Here is a 20,156-nt window from a genome sequence, read left to right on the forward strand (position 1 = left end):
CTCTTGGCCTCTCTGTGTTCATTTTCATCGGGCTGGGGGAAGAGATGTGGGTTTTGGTGGGGGTGGCAGGGCGGGGATGGGCAAGGCATGGGCCAATTGAAAGCTGTGCCTCTATGCTTTCTGTCACTGAGGAACTGCCAGGTCTTCTGAAGTCCCTCTTCTACTCTGAGAGGAGGCGTGACAGTCACTGGAATTGTTTCAGAAGTGTGAGGTCACAGGGGTGATGCCCAGAGGCAGGCCCTGCCACCAGTGCTAAGCCAGGCCTCTGCCATGTGGATGAGGCCAACACTGGTCCAGCGGAACCCTTGAGAAGCGGGTTCTACCCTCCTCTACCCTCCAGCTCAGGAAGAGTCCTAGAAGGGGCACGGAGTTGGGAACTTATGAAAGGCAAACTACCCTCTTTGTTTGGGGGCTCCCACAGTGCCCAGCACGGAGACTGCCGAGTAAATGTCTTTTGGCCAGATGGATGAACATCCGGGTGGCCACAGAGGACCCTTCCATGTTGGGAACTCCCAGAGGGGCAGCCACATGCTCGAGATTCCATTCAGTGCAGCAAACCACGGGGCTTCTGCTAAGTGCCAGGAACCACGCTAAGTGTTCGGTGGGGTCCTGGGGCTCCAGCTTGGTGTGTGTGTGTCACCCCCTGGGCTGGGACGTACAGCAGTGAAGGAGCTCAGTCTCCTGACTGACACACACACACACACACACACACACACACACACACACACGACGCTGCCAGCAGCTGAAGCGAGCAAGGATGCATTAAGATTCTATTGAAACATCAGCATAGGCCTCTCGTTAACTTCCCTAATTTGCTGAGATGGGCATGAGCTAGAAATCCAAGCAAGTGTTCCCAGGAGCCAACTGCTCTGCGGGGAAGGCTGGGCCCTGAGGGCTGGCCGCATCTGTGAGCTGCTGCCTGAGCAGCTGGGACGGAAGGCCCAGCACATCACAAGGCAGGCCTGGAACATCAGCAAGCGGGAAGGGAGGAAAGTGCTTGTCAGTGAGGAGCACATGGGAGCCCAAGGGGTGGGGCCTGGTTCTGGAGCTGTCGGCTTCCTCTGCCCTCTGAGGCCTCTGGAGTCCAGCACTGGCCACATCTCTTCCTCTGGAGGGGATACGTGGGCCCCAAGCAGGCCTTGTGGAGAAGGATGGGACTCCAAGGGCCCAGTCCCTGCTGCAGGATACTGGCTGGAGATCAGCTGGAGACGGAGGCCAACTGTTGCCCTGGCGTCCCTCTCCAGTGGCTGGGGGGGCTCACCCTATGGGCACTAGAAGCACTCCATTCTCGCCTTGGGGGAGAGGGGAGCGCTGGAGACCCAGTGCTCTTGGGATGTGGGCCAAGACAGGCCCATAAACTGGAGTCCCTTGCCATGTAGAAGCCAACACTGGGACTCTGGGAAAGGTGGTACCGGGAGGGCTAGCAACCCTTAGCTACTGATGCCCTGGAACAGTGACTTCACATTTGGGTCCTACTGCCATTGAGCAGAATCAAGAGCCACTGAGCGGCCAACAGCTGCCATCGTCCACCCTGTCTGCCCCGCACAGGCTGTTGGCAGAACGTGGGGACCCTTTACTCCCTGGCAGTGAGGGAGGGGGCAGCAGGCATCCCTTGAACTCCAGAAAGCCCACCCACCAGTACTCCTAGCCTGGTCCCATCAGCAGGGGACTCAGCCCCAAGTCTGCTTTAGCCCTGCCCTTGGGAGTGAGGAGCCAGCTCTCCCCCAGGGCCTCTGAAGTGAGGACACGCTGGGAGGCCACAGAGGCGGCAGGGGGTGTAGGGCATGGATCGAGCGCTGCTCAGCTGCCTGGCTAGCGGCTTCAGCTCCGCCACAAGCTAGGCCCCTCCCCCCCCCCACGGTGTTGCCTGGCAACAGCAAGGGAAGTACTCGCTCCCACCCAGGACTCCACCCCGGAGGCATTCTGAAGGCAGCTGGGCCTGCATCTACCCGAGCCGTGATTGCTGGACTTCAGGGGAGTTGGGGGCGGCCCGGTCTTCTCTGGGCAGTTGCCCGGCCAGCGGCTGGGTGAGGGCAGGACAGGACGGGGCAGTCCTCTCTGCCCGAAGACAGCACGCGTGGGGCGGAAGCGCAAGCCCACGCCCTGCCCAAACCTGCGCAGGCAGCCGCGAGAGACAGGAGGCAGACACAGGGGGCGGCGGGCAGGGAAGGCTGAACTGGGGGCCAAGGAACGAGAGCCCATGATGGCAGAGTGTGGAGCGAACACGCGAGGCTCAGGAGCTCCAGCCCCGTCCGCACTCAGTGCCTGCGCTGTCCAGGTGAATACGGGCGCCCGCTGCCCGGCTCTGCCCATGTGTAGAAGGCACGACAACGTGAGTTAGGACCCCCTGTCCTGAATACTGGTTAGAGCCAGCAACCGTTTATTGAAAGTAGCAATAGCCCAGGGGTGCCACCTTCAGGCCTGGATGTGACTCTTGGCGCTGAAGGCCAGGTAGTAGATCACTAGGCCGATGGCTGCAGCCAACACCTCGGTAGAGACCCAGGGCCCATTCCAGGTGCCCTGCAAGAAAGGAGACCAAAGCCAGCTCAGGGGAGAGCTGGGCGGGGAGCCAGCCAGCCCCAGTCACTCTCCCCCTAGGGCACGAAGGCACGCTCAAAAAGGGCGAGGCTTGCTGTGTGCTCCCTGCTCTCCCAGACACCAGGCAGCCTCTTCAGCCCACTCACCCGATGGTCCACACTGACTGTGAATAGGGGCGGGATGACGGAAATGTCCTCGTTATTTCTCTGAGCCTGCAAGGGAGATGCTGGGGTCAGGGGTGCTGCCAGGTGGGGTGGGGAGAGGTTGGACAGGCAGTAACGTTGGCCCGAGTCATGGAAGAGAGGAGAACCGGGCAAGAGAGGAGCACGGGACGTGTAGTGACAGGTGGGGCGAGTGGTCAGGAAGGTGCCCACCCGGCCGTTCTGCTCTGCGAAAGCGAGGCCCCTACTGGCCTGGAGCTTCGGTGAGAAGGGGCTGCAGGGTGGAGACGGCTGTGGAAGTGGGGGGTGCTCTCCCTCCTGGAGGCCTGGGAGGGGCTCCAGGTGACGGACCCTCACCTTCCTCAGGAGGCTGTAGGACTCCTCATCGAAGAATCTGACCTCGTAGGTACCTGCGTGGGCGCTCTTGTGGTCTAGGCTCCAGGATACCTGGGTTGGGGATGTTCGGCAGGGGTGGGTGCAGTGGACAGTACCACCACCAGCCGCCCGCGTCACAGAACCTCAATCCTCCTCCACTGGGCCGCCCCTAGGGCTTCAAAGTCATGCCAGGGAGCAGGTGGCCTCCCCTCAAAATGACAACTATAGCATCCCTTACCTGATAACGCCCCACATCCTGGCCCCGGGTGACGGGAAATTGTTTTCCACTGACATCAGCATAAAGAGCCATGTTCTGGGAGAGGGAACAAAGAGAGTCACCCTCTCCCCTCTCCGGCGCTCAGCAGAAGCCCCGCTGTGCTGCCCACAGCAGCCCCCATGGCCTATGGGCAGGGAGCACCACGGGAGATCCACGGAGGTAGCCTGCCACAACCCAGGGCCGTGCCCGGAAGCCAACACCCACCGATGCTGTTACTGCTTCTCTGCAAGTCTCCCCTGGGGGGGGCACACCCCCCCCGTGGCCTAGCCTCCCTAACCCACAGCAAGCCTGTTAACTGTGAACAGAGGCAGGATGACTAAAGTGTACTCGTAATGCCTCTGAGTCTGGAAGCGGGTGTTGGGGTCAGGGGCTGCCCAGTGAGCCACCCAAGGAATGTTGTACCCGGACCAGAAGGGCCACGCCTTGGCAGGCAGCAACCAGAAAAGGGGTACAGGAGCCTGGGGGCTAAACTCCTGCGGTTTCTCACTTCAGCGTATGCTCTCATCAGGCACAGCAAGACGTCTACCTACGTTTTCGCACCTAGGCAGAGCAGATTAGGAAAATGTTCTTTTAACACCTGCTTTACACAGTCTGGCCTGGCCGTACCCTGACCTCTCTCTCCTATACCTGTAAGTCAAAATCCTCATTCTCCCTGTCTGCACGGGTACAGGGGTCTGACCCCATCAACTGCCAGTGAGGAACTGATGCCCCAGGTCCCAGGCTCACTGCCTGCCTCCTGCCCCAGCACCTGCTGGCTGAACCCCCACTGCCTCACCTGGACCCTGTTCTTGCACGTCAGGGAGATCTCCACGATGAAAACAGTCTCAGTGGAAATGACGGCATCCGAGGTGGTGTAGTAGGAAGGGGTGATCTGGGGCTCCACGCAGGCTTCTGCTGTGGGGAGGAGGTAGACATGTCTACGTAGAGCCCAACTTGTGTGCTGGGCTAGGGGGCAGAAGGGACCACCCAGACCCACTTCCCAGACCTTGTCAGCTGACACACAGAGCCCTTTGCAACCTGTCTGGTGGGCTGTGGGAGACAGATAAAAATGCTTAGTCGGAAATGCAGCAGTAAGGGGGGCGGATAGGGTGGGATGGCCCTGAAGGCAGGCTGGGGATGCGGGATGGATAGAAAGGCTTTGTATAGGTGGAACCTAAACGTGAGGGCAAAAGAAGAGCAGGGGAGAGGGAGGGAGGGAGAGAGATACAAAAAGTGTGTTTATTGGGGGAAAGGGCAGCAGCTAGATGGATTCACTGCACAACTGGTGCCTGTGCCTGCACCTGCGGACAGGGAAGCCCTGCAATGATTTGGGGCTCCAGCCTGCCTTGGAGCACCCCGGAAGTCCAGGGGGCAGACGGACTTCAATTCAGAAACATGCATGGCCCTGGACAGTTTGCTGCATGTGGACTTGAGATGAAGGGGTCTCTGCCTCCAGCCACAGTTGACAGAAGGCCAAGACTGGACCCAGCATTGCCCAAGGGAAGGAAATGGGCACAGCTTGTCCCCTTTAACAGGGCTGCCTGGAGAGGAAGGACGCCGTGCCTCTGCCACCTCCATGCTGCTAGAGGCCTAACTCCTACAGGTTCTACGGAAGGCACTGCCTAAATCACAGGGTGCCAAGCAGATGCTACCAGTGGGAAGCTGCTCTCCGGATGTGAGCTGGCACAGCCATGCATTAGACCGAGACAGAGAAGCTTTGGGTCTGAGCAGCAGGAGGAAGATGCCTAGGAACATCAGTGGGGGGTGGTTCTCAGGAGCCACGTCTGTGTCCCACTAAGCTTGGCCGTTTTCCTATGGACCCTGTGGAGCACCAAAGGGTTTTACAGCCAGGTTTGTCCTTTCCAGACATCACTGGCTACACCATGGGTAATTCCCAGGGAGTAGGTGAGGAGGGTGCAGGCAGGAAAGGCAGTTAGGCTGATGAAACACTCCAGGCACCAGAGGCTCTGACCTGAGCAGGGCAGGTAAAGTGAACGTGTAGAAGGCATCCCGGACCCAGTCTAGGCTCCCCAAGCGTAGCGCTGGTTCTGGCAAGGAGCTTCACCTAAACACACTTCTGGACTCCAGTTTGAGCTCAACCCTGCCACCAGGTGTTAAGAATCTCTCAAGAATGTTCACTGATCTGACTGTGGCTGGGCTCTGCTTAAAAGCCCCTTAAGAATACACCAGGGCCTTAGGTAAAAAGTCAACGGTCCGGCCTGGCACCCAAGCCCTCCGCCCCTCCCAACCCCTTTTACCTTTTTTCCCCTCTTCTGCTGCTCCTATCTAACTTGCCCACGCTCATGGTCCCTCTGCCTGGCACATCTCTGCTTCCTCTCTTCACTTACAGCTCCCTGCCTGGGGAGGCCTGGTCCCACCTCACTGGGTCGGGTGGCTCCTCTCCCACCAGCCTACTTTCTCACTCCGGTCGCCCTGCGCTGCAGAGTTTTGCTCTTGTCCGACCCCCGCTCCGAGACTGGGAGCTCCGGAAGGGGAGCAGGGACGTGTGTCACTTTCCCTGCTGGAGCTGGGAAGCGGGCGCACGGGGCAGGCTCTGGGACTCTTCCTCGCGGGAGCAGACGGGGGGGGGGGGGGGGGAAGCTTTGGCTGTTTCTTCCAGAAGCCTGGCTGCTGGGTAAACGTGTGTGGTGCAAGAGCGCGTGGTGGCCTCGGTCGCCGCGCCCCGAGGCCACCTGCCTCTCGGAGGAAGAAGGCCCAGAACCCTGCTTCGCCCGCACCCCTCCTCCCCCCACGCACCACCAGTCGTGGGAGAGAGGCTCGCCAGAAAGGAGCTCCGGCCAGGCCGCTACCTGAGCAGCAGGAGAGGCTGGACAGCAGGAGTAGCGCCAGGGCGCCGAGAGATGCCAGCGCCGCCATCGCCTCTTCTCTGCCGAGGGAAAAAGAGAGCGACTCCCCTGAGCACGAGGGGCAGACGAGGAAGCGCGTCGCGTAAGCAGCAGTGGCAGCCAATCAGGCGCCGGCGGGCCGGGCGGGCCTGTGACGTTACTGGCGGCACTGACGTGTCCCCTCCCCAGGCCAGAGGCCCAGGTGGCCGCCCCATCAAGATGGCGGCGGCGGCGGCGGCGGCGGCGGCGGCGCTCTCGGCGCCGGAAAGGGGCGTGGGAACCGGCGCGGCCGTGCGCGTGCGCACTGCTGGGTCCGTGCCCACTTCCGGCACTTCGCGCCCATCCTAACTCTCGCGAGAGGGTTGTCTGCGTGTCTGAACGAGCGGCTGCTCTCACTTTCCGTCATGGCGCTGAAGGTGGCAGCGGTCGTCGGCGGCGCTGCGAAGGCGGTGCTCAGACCGGCCCTCCTTTGCCGCCCTTGGGAGGTGAGAAGGGGCAGCGGTCCGCGGGGACAGCCGCGGCGCTTGCTGGGCGGGTCCGGAGACCGGTGGCTTGCAGCTTGTTTTGGAGCCCGATTGGCTGTGGGCCGCGCGAGGGGCGGGGAGAGGGCTACGCGCCGGAGTTGATTGGCTGTTTTCTCCGCTGTCAGTGAGGGGCTTGGGTGAAGTTGGCCCTTGTCCGGCTTCCCCAAGGGTCTGCATCTTGGGCGGGCGGGGGGAGCTCCGGACAAGCGGGGAGAGTGGGCAGCAGCGGGCCGAGTGTCACCTCCCTAGTGTCATGGTGGGAGCCCTCCTGAGGCGGTCACGTGTCCCGGCCCCCCTCGTTCTTGCCGCCTTAGGAATCCGGTCCCCAGCCCCAGTTCGTCCTCGGGTTTTTTTTTGTTGCGGACCGCCTTGTCACTTGTCCCAGTGGAGTTGGAGAACCAGATTTTGCCAGCACCCCCGATGCCACACCCCACCCCCGGACACTTTTATAGCCCCAGATGTCTTTTTCCCGCAGCCTTCTGGAATGGGAGGGAGCTAGATTTTCTGAGACTGATGAGGTGGGAGGCCGTGGGGGCTTTGCTTCCTCAGTTCTCCGTTTAGGATCTTGTTTATTCAGGTCTCATTCCTCTTTCTTTACACACTTAGGCAAGGATAATTTAGTCCCTGGGTGGATCGGAAGCCTTCCGAAGCATCAGAGAGCCGGGACTGGCTCTAGGGTCAAGAGGTATGACCTCCAGGCCTAGCTGCCCCTACTGATCCACAGTATGGCCACCCTCCTGTCTCTGGGCTCCAGTTTCCCCTCTGTCTCAAAGGATCTAGCCAACCCTGACCTTCCAGAATCCTGTGAGTTTGCTGACACTCCTTGTGGATGCATCTGATATGCTTCTGCCCTCTGACCCCTCAGGAAAGCAACCCTGTGGCAGCTTATACTTTATGAAATTCTGATTTCTCCAAACTTGCTGATGAGGGGCTTTCCAGAGGCCTGGCGGTTCTGGCAGCTAGGCTCCCATGGGGTCTTGGTGAAGACATTTGTCTCCTCCCTGACCTCTCCTGTGTGTGCTTGTGTCCATGTTGGGGGTGGGGGTGGGGACAGGGGACACTTGGTAGCTGGGCAGTGCCTTGCCCTGAGACTGGTTGTCCTGGGTATGGGAAGCTTTAGAGATGAACCCCAGGTCTTTGGTCCCACCACTTGGGGTCTTGTGGGAAAATATGCAGCCACCATTGGTACTTGATCTAACAGAACATGCTAAAGAAAGAAGTCTCACTAAGATTTGGAGTGTGGGAATCCTTTGGCAGGAACACATACCACCCTGGACTCCTCTCTTTCTGTGGCACCATCAAAGGATGACTGACAGTCCATCCTTCTGCTTCATGAATGAGCAGTAGGCCTGTGCATGTATCCCATCCTGCCTTAAACTGGACTTCTTTGATGGGTGGCTTCACAGGGCAGCGTGGGTGTGAGGCAGAACCCGTGTAGCCCCCTGAAGGAAGAACGTGCCTGTATCTGTCCAGAGCAAGGTAGGGAAGTAAGTCTGTCTTGAGAGCTCTCTGGGTCTTTGGCTAAAGCCTGAAGAAACTCTAGTATGGGGACCAGGTGAAGGAAAGGTTCAGTTCAGGTGGTGATGTGATCCAAGGGAGGGGGGGCAGGGGTGGTTGCCCAGATACAGAGCTAGGTGCAGGTGGTGGCTCACCACCATGGCTGAGTTACTTGCCTAATGCCAGTGGACTCCCAGGAGGAATTACTGCTGGGAGCCATAGGGGTCTACCCAGTGCCGAACACCGGCCTAAGGAGCTGGTGGGGTGAAGAGGTGGGTGTGCCCTGTTGGGAACCAAATGGCTTGCTGCATCCTCCCAGCAGCCACAGAAAGTGGGCATCTCTATTCCATGGGTTTCAGGTGAGGACAGGAAGCTCAGCAAGGTTAAGCTGTTTGTTATCTAAAATAGTGGATGGTGGATTTGGACCGAGGCCTCCTTGGCCCCCAAACCCACCATCCCTTCTTCCATTTTCTGATGTGCTCATTAATTTGGGAAGTGTTTCTTATGTCCAAGCTCTGGACCAGGCATTCTTCTAGGTCTTGGGATGACAGTAAGGAGCTGGTCAGACATGGCTTCCACTCTTAGGAGTTTAGGAGTTGGGGAGGGAGCAAGGCAGTTGCTAGGGACAGCCTAGGGAGATTGTGGTTGGTGGGGGAGGGAGTAGGTAGGGCTTTGGGAACCCAGGGGGACCTACAGTTCCACAGCCTTAAGGCATCAGGGAAGGCTTCCTGGAAGAAGCCTCCTTCCACAAGTCGTATCAAGAGCCTACAAATAAGATGAATCCAGATACTGACAAGTGCTGGAAAGAAAAATAGGAAAGCTGCCAAGTGTGCCTGTCGCTGCAGATCCAGGGACCACATCGGATGAGCTGATACCTGGAGCCTTTTGTCCTAGTAGTCACTCCCTTTCTGGCCCCTGGCTTGGGCGGGGCGGGTGACCAGCACACCAGTGCTGCCAGAGCTCGTGCAGGTGGGTGCCTCATGAATACCAGCCAGGGAGACGCCAGGAGGTGGTCAGTCTCTGCCTGAGCTTTCTAGATTTCTCGCAGGAAGGCATGGCTCTTTGCAGAATGGCCACAGTGACTATGCTATTGCCTGGAACACTCTGCTGCTGTCCCAGTAGGCAAGTGGCAGGGCACCTCCAAGTGACGAAAAGGACCTTGGTTCTGTCCCTTCCTATTTGGATTGAGGGACACCTGGATGTGTTCCCAGGTGGGGCGTAGCAGGGAGGAAAGTGTAAGGACCCGTAGCCCCACTGCAGTAGGGCCTGGGACACAAGCTTCTACCTCCAGGATAATGTGGGGACTCTAGATGGATCACTTCTCAACACCTGTCCCCTTTGGCTCAGATGGCTTTTACTCCGAAGCTGTCAGACATGGCTTTGGTGTGGCCAAACGTGGCTGTTTCTGAGTTAGGGGGTTGGGGACACTCATCTCCCATGTAGGCCACGAAGCAGTTTTGCAATCCTTTATGAAAGCCTTCTAAGAGATTGGAGTCTGTTATTCTTTTTTTTTTTTTTTTTTAAGACTTTATTTATTTGTTTGACAGAGCGCGCGCGCAAGCAGGGGGAGTGGGAGAGGGAGAAGCAGACTCCCCACTGAGCAGGGAGCTCGATGTGGGGCCCTATCCCAGGAGCCTGGGATCATGACCTGAGCCGAAGGCAGTTGCTTAACCAACTGAGCCACCCAGGCGCCCCAGGAGTCTGTTATTCTTGTAAAAAATGGTTGGGTTTTCCATGCCACGTTTGCTCTGGACTTGTGATTCTGGAGGGCTGTTCCCTGCAGTGCCAACTTCTCCGTGTTATAGACAACAAACATCACTGAGCAGGAATAATTGGCTGAAAAAGAATCAAACAACAAAGGAGGGGGAGGGAGACAAACATTTCTTCAACCACTGACTGTGGGGCTGAAGGCAGCATAAAGGGTTGCGGCGCCCCTCCATGGTGCTTTGACCGGCTGCTCCTCGGGGAACGGAGGCTCTGGAGCCATTTGTGTGGGCGCGTACTGTGTGCTAGTCCCCAGATGGTGGTGTATGGTGGAGGTGAGGGGATGACACGTGGCACCTGTCTGGGGATGGTCAGGGGATGGTCCCTCTCCCCTGCCAAGACTTCAGCTGGCCTTTGCCAAATTGGCTTTCCGGGCTGGACAACAACTGCTGGCATCTGGGTTCTCTTTGCCAGGTTCTCAGTGCCCATGAGGCCCCCCGGAGGAGCGTCTCAGTAAGTTCCTGCCAGAGTGTTGCGTGCATGTGTCTGTGTGTGCTCGCACGTGTGTATACACATGTTTACGCATGTATGCCCCGTCTGTGCACGTGTATGTGTGAGCAGGTGTGTGCGTAGAGGCGTGTATGTGTGTGCTGTGCCTTTGTTCCCTGGCCCTCCATGTCCTTCCCTCTGAGGCATGGTCTCCAGAGGTAGCCCACCCCTCCTCCTTACCCGAACTGTACTACACAGTATCCCCAGGGAAAAGGCCCCGTTCCCTGGGCACAACCTTGTTCCTCCAACCTTGGCTGATTGGTGTCTTCTTCCTTCCTGTTCCCCGTCTAGCAACAAACAATTGTAAGTATTTTTCTCATCTGCCTGTTAAGTTTTGGGGCTTTTAGCTGCTTTGGGATTGACCCAAGTCCAGGCGGGGGTGGGGACTGCTTCTGCTGCTGCCCTTCTGAACAAGGAGCCCCCATGAGCAGCCCTGTCTGGGGTGGGGTGGGGCAGGTGGGGTAAGATACCCCGAGCTGGCACCTCATGATTGGCTGGCCCATTGGGCCCACTTTCACCCTCCCCTCCTTCCAGCCTCCGTCGGCTAAGTATGGTGGGCGGCACACAGTGACCATGATCCCGGGGGATGGCATCGGGCCAGAGCTCATGTTGCATGTCAAGTCTGTGTTCAGGTACACAGCCCCTGGGCCCACCTCCTGTACCCCTAGGGGAGGTTGTACCCCAGGCCCACCTGGGGGGGGATGGCTTGAGAACTGTGCCGAGAGGGGCAGTGAGCCCAGAAGCCCACTGGCTGGGGCTTCGCCTGAGCACCCAGTGAACCAGTGGCAGGAGAGCTGTACGCCCAGGCTTTTCGTCCCTGTGCCTATGATCCTGTCAGGCTGGCCTGGGCCTGGGGAAGGTGCCACCAGTCCTGCTAACGGTTGTAGAGTTCAGGCGTCTCTCCATTAGTTGGCGCAGGTGGGCCCAGTCTCCTCTCAGCCAGAGCCAGGTCAGGGTGGGCGGCAGTGGAGAGGCCTCTGCACCCAGTGGTCCAAGCAGGCTTCCTAGAGGACGCATGGGGGGCGCCTGGGGCCAGCCACCTTGACCCAGTTCTGCCCCAGGCACGCATGTGTGCCGGTGGACTTTGAAGAGGTACACGTGAGCTCCAATGCTGATGAAGAGGACATCCGCAACGCCATCATGGCCATCCGTCGGAACCGTGTGGCCCTGAAGGGTGAGTTCGGGGGGCCAGGGTGGGACACCATGCACGATTCCTCTCACTTCCAAGCTGATGCTTGTCCCTGGGGCCGTCCAACTGTGACTTCAGGGCTTTTCTGGCTAGGGAGGACCCTTGTGCTTGGAGAGTGAACAGAAGCTTCTGGGGTCCTGTCCGCGCTGCGATTCTGTGATAGACTCTGTGGGAGCCTGTTCGGTAAAGGGCTTCCTCCCACTCCCTTCTCTCCTGGGGCAGCCCCTCTGCTGGGGTCAGCTTTGACCCTCAGAACCTTTTTCATAAACCAGATGTCACAGAGATGCAGTTTTTGCCCTTCACCCGCTGCCTTGGCTCCAGCCAGCACAACTGTGGGTGTCGCAGACAGGAATTTTAGCCCTTCCTGAGTTTGCCGTGGTTTGGTACGCGTTCTTAAACTCTTTGTATTACTCATTTTGTAAACTAGAGCCCATTACCTGCTCTGTGTGAGCAAAGCTGAATCCAGCTTGAGCCCCAGGCCCCGGCAGTCCGGAGGAGGGGCTGACGTGGCAACTGCAAGGTGCCTAAGACACTGGGCAAAGGCAGTGTAGGCAGGGTGTGACTCGGAGGGGGTGATGGCCCCAGGGGGCCCTGAGAAAAGCCTGCTCTACTTGGCACTCTCTGATGGACCGCCTTTTCCCGGCGACTGCTGGCCCCCTGCTGCTCCTGTTCTTTTTGCCCTGGGTGCAGCCCAGGCCAAGCTCTAGTGTTTCCCAGACGGCCCCCACCTGCCCCTGAGCTGGGGCTCAGGTGGCACCTCGACGTGGGGCCTAACAGTGACGCTGGCCAAGGTCACATTGCTGGCGCCAGCCTGGCTAGCCAGCCTGTTAGTAAGCAGGAGTGGTCACTTTCTATCCAGCCAGACCCTGATCTTGCCATTTCCTGCCCAGGGTCTGGCAAGATCTCTTGGCTAGCTGCCAACCCTTGTCCATTCATTTGTTCATTCATTCAGTCCGTCAGTATTTGTCAAGTGCCCCGCCCTCCGTCCTCACAGGGCTTACGGTGGATGTTACACTCGGGCGTTCTGTGAAGTCTTCCTGCTGGTGAAAGCCATCTTCTGCCTGGGTTGGAGCTGCCTTTGGCACGCGTTCCCTTGCTCAGGAAGGGGAGTATGGTGGCGTGGCTGAGCCTGGGGGCCCCCTCTCCAGCCTGTCTTCTTTCTGTCTTGGCAGGCAACATCGAAACAAACCATAACCTGCCACCATCCCACAAATCCCGAAACAACATCCTTCGGTGAGAACCCGGTGCGCGGGGTCGGGGCTCAGTGCGGGTGGAGCGTGCCAGCAGATAGTTGTGGCATTGGCCAGCTTTTCTTCTCTCTGGGTCCCCAGCACCAGCCTGGACCTCTATGCCAATGTCATCCACTGTAAGAGCCTGCCAGGAGTGGTGACCCGGCACAGGGACATAGATATCCTCATTGTCCGGGAAAACACAGAGGGCGAGTACAGCAGCCTAGAACATGAGGTGGGTGAGGCCTGGGCTGTCCCCTTATTCCCTTGGGTCGTGGGGGCTGGGGATGAGCCTGGCGAGGGTCTGCAGTAAGGAAGGCCAGACCCAAAGAGAAACCTGTGCCAGAGGGTCTCTCCTCTCTGTCCCTGTCCCAGAGTGTGGCTGGAGTGGTGGAGAGCCTGAAGATCATCACCAAGGCCAAGTCCCTGCGCATTGCTGAATATGCCTTCAAACTGGCCCAGGAGAGTGGGCGCAAGAAAGTGACAGCCGTACACAAGGCCAACATCATGTATGCCCCACCCCTGCTGTGCTCCTGCCCGTTCTGCAAGCAGTTGTGAAACCGCTGAATTGCACACGCTCCTTGGGCCTGCTCTCAGGGACTTGGGGCCCAGAACACCGGCCGCCCACTAAGGGGCCGTGCTCAGGGCTCTGCCCTCTTGCCTATTCCCTAGATGCGGGTTTACCACAGTGCACACTTCGGGGAGGGAGAGTGGGGTTATGCCTGTCTTACAGACGGGGGACTGGTTAGAGGTTACAGCCCCACTTCTGTGGCCATCTGCACGCCCTGTCCCTCCAGGGGACTACTAACAGTGGCCAAGCTGGTGTCTTATGCCCCCTCCTAGGAAACTGGGCGACGGGCTGTTCCTCCAGTGCTGCAAGGAAGTTGCGGCCCGCTACCCCCAGATCACCTTCGAGAATATGATCGTGGACAACACCACCATGCAGGTAGTTAGCCTGCTGGGCTCCCCGGCCGCCTGCCTCGGTCACCGTGGGCTGCCCGTGCTCAAGCTCCTGTCTGTCTCCTTGTCCTGCAGCTGGTGTCCCGGCCCCAGCAGTTCGATGTCATGGTGATGCCCAATCTCTATGGTAACATTGTCAACAATGTCTGCGCGGGACTGGTCGGGGGCCCTGGCCTCGTCGCTGGGGCCAACTATGGCCACGTGTACGCTGTGTTCGAGACGGTGAGTGGCGCCAGGGCTCCTGGACCCTTTGTGCCATATCGCTCGCGTATCATCCAGTTCACTGAAAGTGTAAGGATTCAGTGCTTTTAGGTTATTCAGAGTTGTGCAACCATCACCACTATCTCATTCCAGAATGTTATCATCCCCCCCAAAAGAAAACCCTGTACTTGTTAGTTGTCACTCCCGTGCCCCTCCTCCCAGCCCCTGGCCACCACTCATCTGCTTTCTGTCCCTGTGGATTGGCCTCTTCTATTTTCTGTAAACGGAGGTTTTTTTTTTTTTTTTTTAGAATTTATTTATTTATTTTATTTTATTTATTTTTAAAGATTTTATTTACTTATTTGACAGAGAGACAGCGAGAGAGGGGACACAAGCAGGGGGCGCTGCAGTGGGAGAGGGAGAAGCAGGCTTCCTGCTGAGCAGGGAGCCCGATGCGGGGCTTGATCCCAGGATCCTGGGATCATGACCTGAGCCCAAGGCAGACGCTTAACCAACTGAGCCACCCAGGCGCCCCTTATTTATTTATTTTAGAGAGAGAGCGTGAGCGCACGCTTGCGGGGGGAACAGAGGGAAAGGGAGACTCCACGCTGAGCATAGAGCACAACGGGGGGCTCCATCTCAGGATCCTGAGATCATGACCCGAACCAAAATCAAGAGTCAGACGCTTAACGGATTGAGCCACCCAGGCGTCCCTACAAATGGAGTCTTACACCACATGGGCTTTTACGATTAGCTTCTTTCCCTTGGCACAGTTTTGTTTTTTTTTTTAACCCCAGCATAGTATTTTTAAGGCTTATCCACACTGTAGCACGGCTCAGAGCTTCGTTCCTTTTGATGGCTGAATAATATTTCATCATATGGAGAGACCACATTTTGTTGATCTATTGGTTAGTTTCTAAGTCTTTTTTTTTTTTTTTTTTAAAAAGGAGGCAAAATTTACGTAACGGGGTGAGACCACTTAAAGTGAGCAATTTAGGGGTATTAACTGCACGCACAGTATCGTGTAACCGTCACTTCTGTCTAATTCCAGAGCATTTCTGGCACCCTGAAAGGGGACTCCGGCCACATTAGCAAGCACTCCCAATCCCGGCCCCCGCCCCTGGCACCCACTGATCTGCTTTCTGTCTCTGTGGATTTGCCTGTTCTGGGTGCTTCACACCAGTGGAATCACATACCCTACGTTCTTACCTTCACCACCACCTTTGTCTGGTCCCTTCTAGGCTACAAGGAACACGGGCAAGAGTATCGCCAATAAGAACATTGCCAACCCCACAGCCACGCTGCTGGCAAGTTGCATGATGCTCGACCACCTCAAGTAAGCCACTTCTTGATGCCCAGCTGTCAGCCCCCGGCCAGCCCCCAGGCCCCAAGGGCTTGAAAGCTGCTCTCCCTCCTTAGGCTCCATTCCTATGCCACGTCCATCCGGAAGGCCGTGTTGGCGTCCATGGACAACGAAAATGTGAGGCTCCTCTTCTCCCCTCCCCTGCCTTCCGCCCAACTCCCTCCTCGATTGGGACTTGAGCTGGTGTGTCACCTGAGGGGCTGGAGGTGGTGACCTGGTGCTTCCTGCTGCCCCCAAGGGGAGGGTGGGACCAGGGCGGGTAGGGCTTTCTGGGCCTTAGCTGGTGCCACTGCCCTCCTGCCGCAGTTGCGGCCCCTGCTAGCCATGGGAGACCACGGGCGGGCCCCTGGCGTGTGCTCAAGCTGGCGCGTGTCCCGCAGATGCACACCCCAGACATCGGGGGCCAAGGCACTACATCGGAAGCCATCCAGGACATCATCCGCCACATCCGCATCATCAACGGCCGTGCCGTGGAGGCCTAGGCCGTCCCTGGGAGCGCCTCAGCGCACTCCCCCTGCCCACTCCCCGCACGCCGGCCAGTTTGGGTGGGCAGCCCCAGAATAAATCAGCTTCTGTCCCGGCTCTCGGCCTCGGCCGGTGCGCTTCTGTCACTCCAGGATGCCAACGTTTCAGTTCACACTTTATTAAGAAAAGAAATACGCACACTTCCCACTCAGGGCATGTTGTGAGGGTTGGGGGCAGAACGAATTCTAAACGGTGGGCCTGGCTCCAGCATCTCTCTGCCCTGCCACGGGCTGTGAGGAAGCTGGCACCCAGTAGGGGGGAGGAGGGCAGCTCGTGCCGGGTGGCAGGAGGCGTCCCGCTTTCCCTGAAGGCACTGGGAGGGGCTTGAGGGTGAGCCAGGCTGGCCTCAAGCTGCACAAAGTGCCCGTGGGGCCTAGGGGTTGAGCCAAGGGTGCTGGAGGCAGTCGGCCGCGCTGGCCCGCTTTTCCGGGATGTATTCCATCATGGGCAGCAGGAAGGCGCTGAACTGCGTGGCCTGCTCCAGGGGCCACTCGTACTTCTCCATGAGCACCTCGTACAGGCCCCAGTGCTTGAGGTTGTGGATGTGCCGCAGCTCTCCTGGGGGCGGGTCACGGGCCGTGTGTTAGGCCCTGCCAGGAAGGCCTCTGGCTCTGGGAGGCAGTGCTCCCCCTGCTTTGGAACCTGTGGTCCCTGCCCTACCGTCTACATCCAGGTGAACTGAGCCTGTTCGGCCCTACCTCTCCGGTTGAAGAACTCTCGGGAATAGCGGCCTGAGAGGGCGAAGGCTGGGGGGATGTCTCCCAGAAGCTCCACAATGTGGGCGATGTGGTCTGTGGACAGAGAGGAGGCTGGGAGGCGGCTGGGCATCCGGGAGGCCCCGAGGCTGAGCCCAGGGCCGGCCTTCCCCTACCCTCGTCGCGACTGTAGTCTTCTCCAGAGTGAGGCTCGAATAGGTAGTCGCCGGTGGCCAGCTCGAAGGCCTGGAAGGGGGGAGAGGATGAGGCTGCCAGCCAGCGGGCCGGCCCGAGGCTGGAGCAGCTGGGGCATACCATGCACGCTGTGCTCCAGATGTCGGCCGGGGGCCCGTACTCCGCTCCGATCAGCACTTCCACGGCCCGGTACTGGCGAGTCTGGATGTCCTCGGTGAAGTGCTTGTGCTGGAGGCAAGGGGAGCCCTGGGGAGGAGCTGGGGCCACAGCTGGCCCGCCCCCACCGGCCCCCACCATCTCCCACCTCCTCTGGGCCATGTACCCAAGGAGCTCAGTGGGGTTCGCTCTGAGCCTCAGGGTCCCCAGAGGTCCCGAGAGGGACCGGCCTCTTCCCAGTGGTCCCCGCCCCTTGCAATGGGGTCCAGTTCCGCTGACTGGATGGGACCGATGCTGGTCTGGGCTCAGTCCTGGGTCTGCGTCATGAGGCAGACCCTGGGGTCTGGTCGAGTGGCACTGCAGGCCCCATCGGGCTCCTCCGGAGCGGGCCTGCGGCCCTGCGACCCTGCCCTCACAGCAGGGTGCCCAGCTCTGCTCTCCAGGCCAGCTCATACCACCCAGCAGGCGTTGCCCAGGTCTGCGATCTTGATCTTGATCTTGTCTGCATTTTGGGGCTCCAGGGGGTTCACCAGGAGGTTCGAGGCACCAAACGGTGCTGGAGAAGGAAGAGGTTGGGGAGAGACTGAGCTGGCTGGGCCCCACCCCCATCTGCCAACTCCCTGCCACCCTCCCACCAAGCCCTCCCGCAGGCGCTGCCCAACTTACTGCTGGGGGACAGGAGGCCCCCGGTCTCCCGCTGGTTGGAGGAGCCTGAGAGGATGGAGCATGAGGCCGGAGAGAAGAGGGAGCCCGAGAAGCCTGAGGTCTGGGAGCCTGGGCTGAGGCTGCGCTCGCCCGCGGCCGCCGGGGAGGAGGAGGCGGGGGAGGGGCCGGCCCTGGCCCCCCCAGGGTGGCAGCCGGAAGAGGAGGTGGAGCCGCTGCCCCCCTCTAGCCTCGAGCCAGCGTCTGGGGAGATGGGCAGAGGGGGTGTGTGAGCAGTCAGCCCCGGTGGCCTGCGCTTGCCGGGCGCGCGCTCCGGCCCCTCACCCTCAGCCTGGGCCGCCGCCTCCATGGCCTCCAGCCTCTGCAGGTCCCGCAGCCGCTCCTCCAGCAGCCGCTTCTGTTGCTTCCGTTTGCGCCGCATCTTCTTCCTCTTGTTTTTCGACAGCTTACCGGTCTGCCATCAGAGCCAGGGTCAGCCCCGGGTTCGCGTCTCCCACCCCCTGACCAGCCCAAGCCTCTACCTGTGGCCTGCTCGCCTCACGGGGGCCAAGGCCAACGGGCCCCAGGGCTACTTTGTTTTTTTGATTTTAAAGATTTTATTTATTTGACAGAGAGACACAGCGAGAGAGGGAACACAAGCAGGGGGAGTGGGAAAGGGAGAAGCAGGCTTCCCGCTGAGCAGGGAGCCCCATGCGGGCCTCGATCCCAGGACCCTGGGACCATGACCAGAGCCCCGAGCCAAAAGCAGATGCTCCACCTACGGAGCCACCCAGGCACTGCCCCCCCACCCCGGGCTACTTTGGATGAGTAAATGTGGTGCCACGCCGCTCCAGCCCACCCCTTGGCACTAGCCCTTCACCTGCCTCCTGCCTCCCTCCCCCACTACGCTCCCCAAAGCTCGAGTTTGGGGAGGAGCTGATGGGCCTGCCTCTGGCTGGGCGCTGGCCTCCCCTCCTGGCCGTAGATGCAGTGTCCTTCCACTGAGGCGGCCACCAAGGGCATTTTAGGGCATGTGACCCACCCTGTGTATCACCTTCACCCCGGGGGGCGGGGGCAGGGGGGCAGGGAGGTGGGGAGGGGGCGGGACCAGAGAGGCCGAGGAGGGAGCTCTGAGGAGATGGGGAGATGAGGCCCAGGAAAAGAGGGGCACCCCAACTTACCAAGACCTCCTGGGGGGCAGTGCTGACTGGGGGGGCAGGTGGGGCATTGGGGGGAGAGAAAGGAGCAGAGACTCAGGCAGGGGCTGAGGCCCACAGGCCCCACCCTGGACCCACACAGGCTCTTGCTACCTGTGGAGCGGGATGGGGGTGGTGCCCCTGACTGCTGCCACTCTGTGGCCTCGGTGGCCAGGCGCCTGATGTAGGCGTCACCCACACACAGCAGGATGTTCTCAGGCTTGATGTCTGTGTGGATGATCTTGCACTTGGTGTGGAGGTAGTCCAGGCCGTGCAGCACCTGGGGAGAGCCACCCCTGCACTTGAGCGGCCCTGTGCAGGCTGCCTCCCACCCTGCTCACGCAGAGCACGGGATGCTCACCTGCCTCACAATGCTCTTCACGCAGGGCACGGGCAGGCCCTGGTAGTTGGACTTGATGATCCACTTGAGGAGCTGGTGGCCCAGGACCTCCAGCACCATGCACACATCTGGGGCTCGGAGTGAAGGGCGGCCAGCAGACACACAGCTGGGGCGCAGGCGCCACCCACCTGAGGCTCCGGTGTCACTACAGTGTCCCTGTCCCTCTCCCATGTGCCAGTTGGGATGGTGACCTTCTGTGCTTATCCCTGAGACAGGGCACCGCCACAGAGGCGGCCCCTGCCGTGTGGGGGGTAAGTCAGCAATGCCCGTGGGTAACCAGTGTCCGCCTGGTCATCCACCCCCCTCCCCCCGCCACATAGACACAAACCCCCAAAGCGGTGGGCTAGTGTGTAGACTAGTGTCCCTGGGAGGGTAAGCCCCCGTCGTGCAGATCAGGAGACTGAGGCCCTAGCAGCTGGGACGGCAGCTGTTGCCACATGGCTCAGCTCATCGTGGGAAGGATACGGACTCCATTCACCCCTGAGATCCTGAAGTCGTCGATGAGCTGGACAATGGTCTCTCTCTTGGGGTCACTGGGGTCACTGTCTCGGACCTGGAGCAAAGGGGCCACGAATGGCTCCAACCTGCCCCGCACCAGCTGCTCCCTTCGGCACCCCCGGGGCACCTCTGGCCCTCCTCTCCCCCTCCCTGGCCTGCTCCTGCAGGTCCTCCGGGGCTCAGCCAGCTGGAGCCCGCCCCTGCGGGAACCCCGCCCTGCCCGGGAGCCGGGAGCCGGGAGGGAGGCGCCTCACACATTTCAGGAGCTTGATCTCATCCACGGCGGTCTCCGTGTAATGCCCCGCGCTCTTCACCACTTTCAGGGCCACGAAGCGCTTGCGCCTGCAACACCAAGGCCTGCATCGGCTGCCGCCCGGCCCGACCCATGGGGGCATCGTGGTGGCCCCACCCAAGCCCAGGGGCAGGCTCCTAGCTGACCCTGGGCCCTGGGTGGGGG

The 20,156-nt window shown here is 59.8% G+C and overlaps 3 protein-coding genes across 9 annotated transcripts in view; 1 reads left to right on the forward strand and 2 right to left on the reverse strand.

The window, feature by feature from the left end:
- Positions 1 to 2,350: 2,350 nt before the first annotated feature.
- Positions 2,351 to 6,597, reverse strand: SSR4 (signal sequence receptor subunit 4). 3 transcript variants are annotated; one of them, XM_081808070.1, is made up of 7 exons: positions 6,509 to 6,597; positions 6,141 to 6,217; positions 4,127 to 4,245; positions 3,313 to 3,387; positions 3,057 to 3,146; positions 2,685 to 2,750; positions 2,351 to 2,520 (listed from the first exon to the last, which is right to left on the reverse strand). In XM_081808070.1, exons 1-7 carry the CDS (start codon positions 6,580 to 6,582, stop codon positions 2,416 to 2,418), a joined length of 606 nt encoding a protein of 201 aa, XP_081664196.1. In that variant the 5' UTR covers positions 6,583 to 6,597; the 3' UTR covers positions 2,351 to 2,415. The 3 variants fall into 3 exon arrangements, with proteins under 3 accessions (XP_081664196.1, XP_030891585.1, XP_006740515.1); XM_031035725.2 differs by lacking the exon at positions 6,509 to 6,597 and having other exon boundaries at positions 4,127 to 4,242; positions 6,141 to 6,300; XM_006740452.3 differs by lacking the exon at positions 6,509 to 6,597 and having other exon boundaries at positions 6,141 to 6,298.
- IDH3G (isocitrate dehydrogenase (NAD(+)) 3 non-catalytic subunit gamma) lies at positions 6,507 to 15,974 on the forward strand. 5 transcript variants are annotated; one of them, XM_081808064.1, is made up of 13 exons: positions 6,507 to 6,661; positions 10,376 to 10,414; positions 10,742 to 10,753; positions 10,985 to 11,082; positions 11,512 to 11,624; positions 12,812 to 12,872; positions 12,971 to 13,103; positions 13,244 to 13,377; positions 13,712 to 13,814; positions 13,904 to 14,050; positions 15,271 to 15,365; positions 15,449 to 15,509; positions 15,699 to 15,974. In XM_081808064.1, the coding sequence occupies exons 1-13, from the start codon at positions 6,581 to 6,583 to the stop codon at positions 15,954 to 15,956; spliced, it is 1,335 nt and encodes a 444-aa protein (XP_081664190.1). In that variant the 5' UTR covers positions 6,507 to 6,580; the 3' UTR covers positions 15,957 to 15,974. The 5 variants fall into 5 exon arrangements, with proteins under 5 accessions (XP_081664190.1, XP_081664192.1, XP_081664191.1 ...); XM_006740451.3 differs by having other exon boundaries at positions 6,508 to 6,661; positions 15,773 to 15,974; XM_081808066.1 differs by lacking the exon at positions 10,742 to 10,753.
- Positions 15,975 to 16,019: 45 nt separating this feature from the next.
- SRPK3 (SRSF protein kinase 3) overlaps positions 16,020 to 20,156 on the reverse strand; it is a 4,834-nt gene continuing 697 nt past the window's right edge. Inside the window, exons 4-15 of the mRNA XM_081808071.1 lie at positions 19,954 to 20,072; positions 19,667 to 19,754; positions 19,163 to 19,269; positions 18,916 to 19,081; positions 18,787 to 18,812; positions 17,951 to 18,080; positions 17,630 to 17,869; positions 17,419 to 17,519; positions 16,928 to 17,035; positions 16,789 to 16,858; positions 16,616 to 16,708; positions 16,020 to 16,475 (exon numbers count right to left, since the gene is read on the reverse strand). Of these exons, the coding sequence (XP_081664197.1) occupies positions 16,291 to 16,475; positions 16,616 to 16,708; positions 16,789 to 16,858; positions 16,928 to 17,035; positions 17,419 to 17,519; positions 17,630 to 17,869; positions 17,951 to 18,080; positions 18,787 to 18,812; positions 18,916 to 19,081; positions 19,163 to 19,269; positions 19,667 to 19,754; positions 19,954 to 20,072 (1,433 nt within the window). The 3' untranslated portion in view covers positions 16,020 to 16,290. The remainder of the gene's footprint in view (positions 16,476 to 16,615; positions 16,709 to 16,788; positions 16,859 to 16,927; positions 17,036 to 17,418; positions 17,520 to 17,629; positions 17,870 to 17,950; positions 18,081 to 18,786; positions 18,813 to 18,915; positions 19,082 to 19,162; positions 19,270 to 19,666; positions 19,755 to 19,953; positions 20,073 to 20,156) is intronic.

This window comes from Leptonychotes weddellii, chromosome X, assembly GCF_054177405.1.
Source record: "Leptonychotes weddellii isolate Sample4059 chromosome X, ASM5417740v2, whole genome shotgun sequence".
NCBI lineage: Eukaryota > Metazoa > Chordata > Mammalia > Carnivora > Phocidae > Leptonychotes > Leptonychotes weddellii.

What these genes read in the sequence shown, in the direction of transcription:
- IDH3G (XM_081808064.1), top strand. Translation starts at nt 6,581, where the DNA reads ATGGCGCTGAAGGTGGCAGCGGTCGTCGGCGGCGCTGCGAAGGCGGTG. An exon ending in TCCTTTGCCGCCCTTGGGAG is followed by an intron (nt 6,662 to 10,375) that starts GTGAGAAGGGGC and finishes TCTCTTTGCCAG; the next exon opens with GTTCTCAGTGCCCATGAGGC. An exon ending in GAACCGTGTGGCCCTGAAGG is followed by an intron (nt 11,625 to 12,811) that starts GTGAGTTCGGGG and finishes CTGTCTTGGCAG; the next exon opens with GCAACATCGAAACAAACCAT.
- SSR4 (XM_081808070.1), bottom strand. Translation starts at nt 6,582, where the DNA reads ATGACGGAAAGTGAGAGCAGCCGCTCGTTCAGACACGCAGACAACCCT. An exon ending in CAGCCTCTCCTGCTGCTCAG is followed by an intron (nt 4,246 to 6,140) that starts GTAGCGGCCTGG and finishes TCCTCCCCACAG; the next exon opens with CAGAAGCCTGCGTGGAGCCC. An exon ending in AGGATGTGGGGCGTTATCAG is followed by an intron (nt 3,147 to 3,312) that starts GTAAGGGATGCT and finishes TCCCCAACCCAG; the next exon opens with GTATCCTGGAGCCTAGACCA.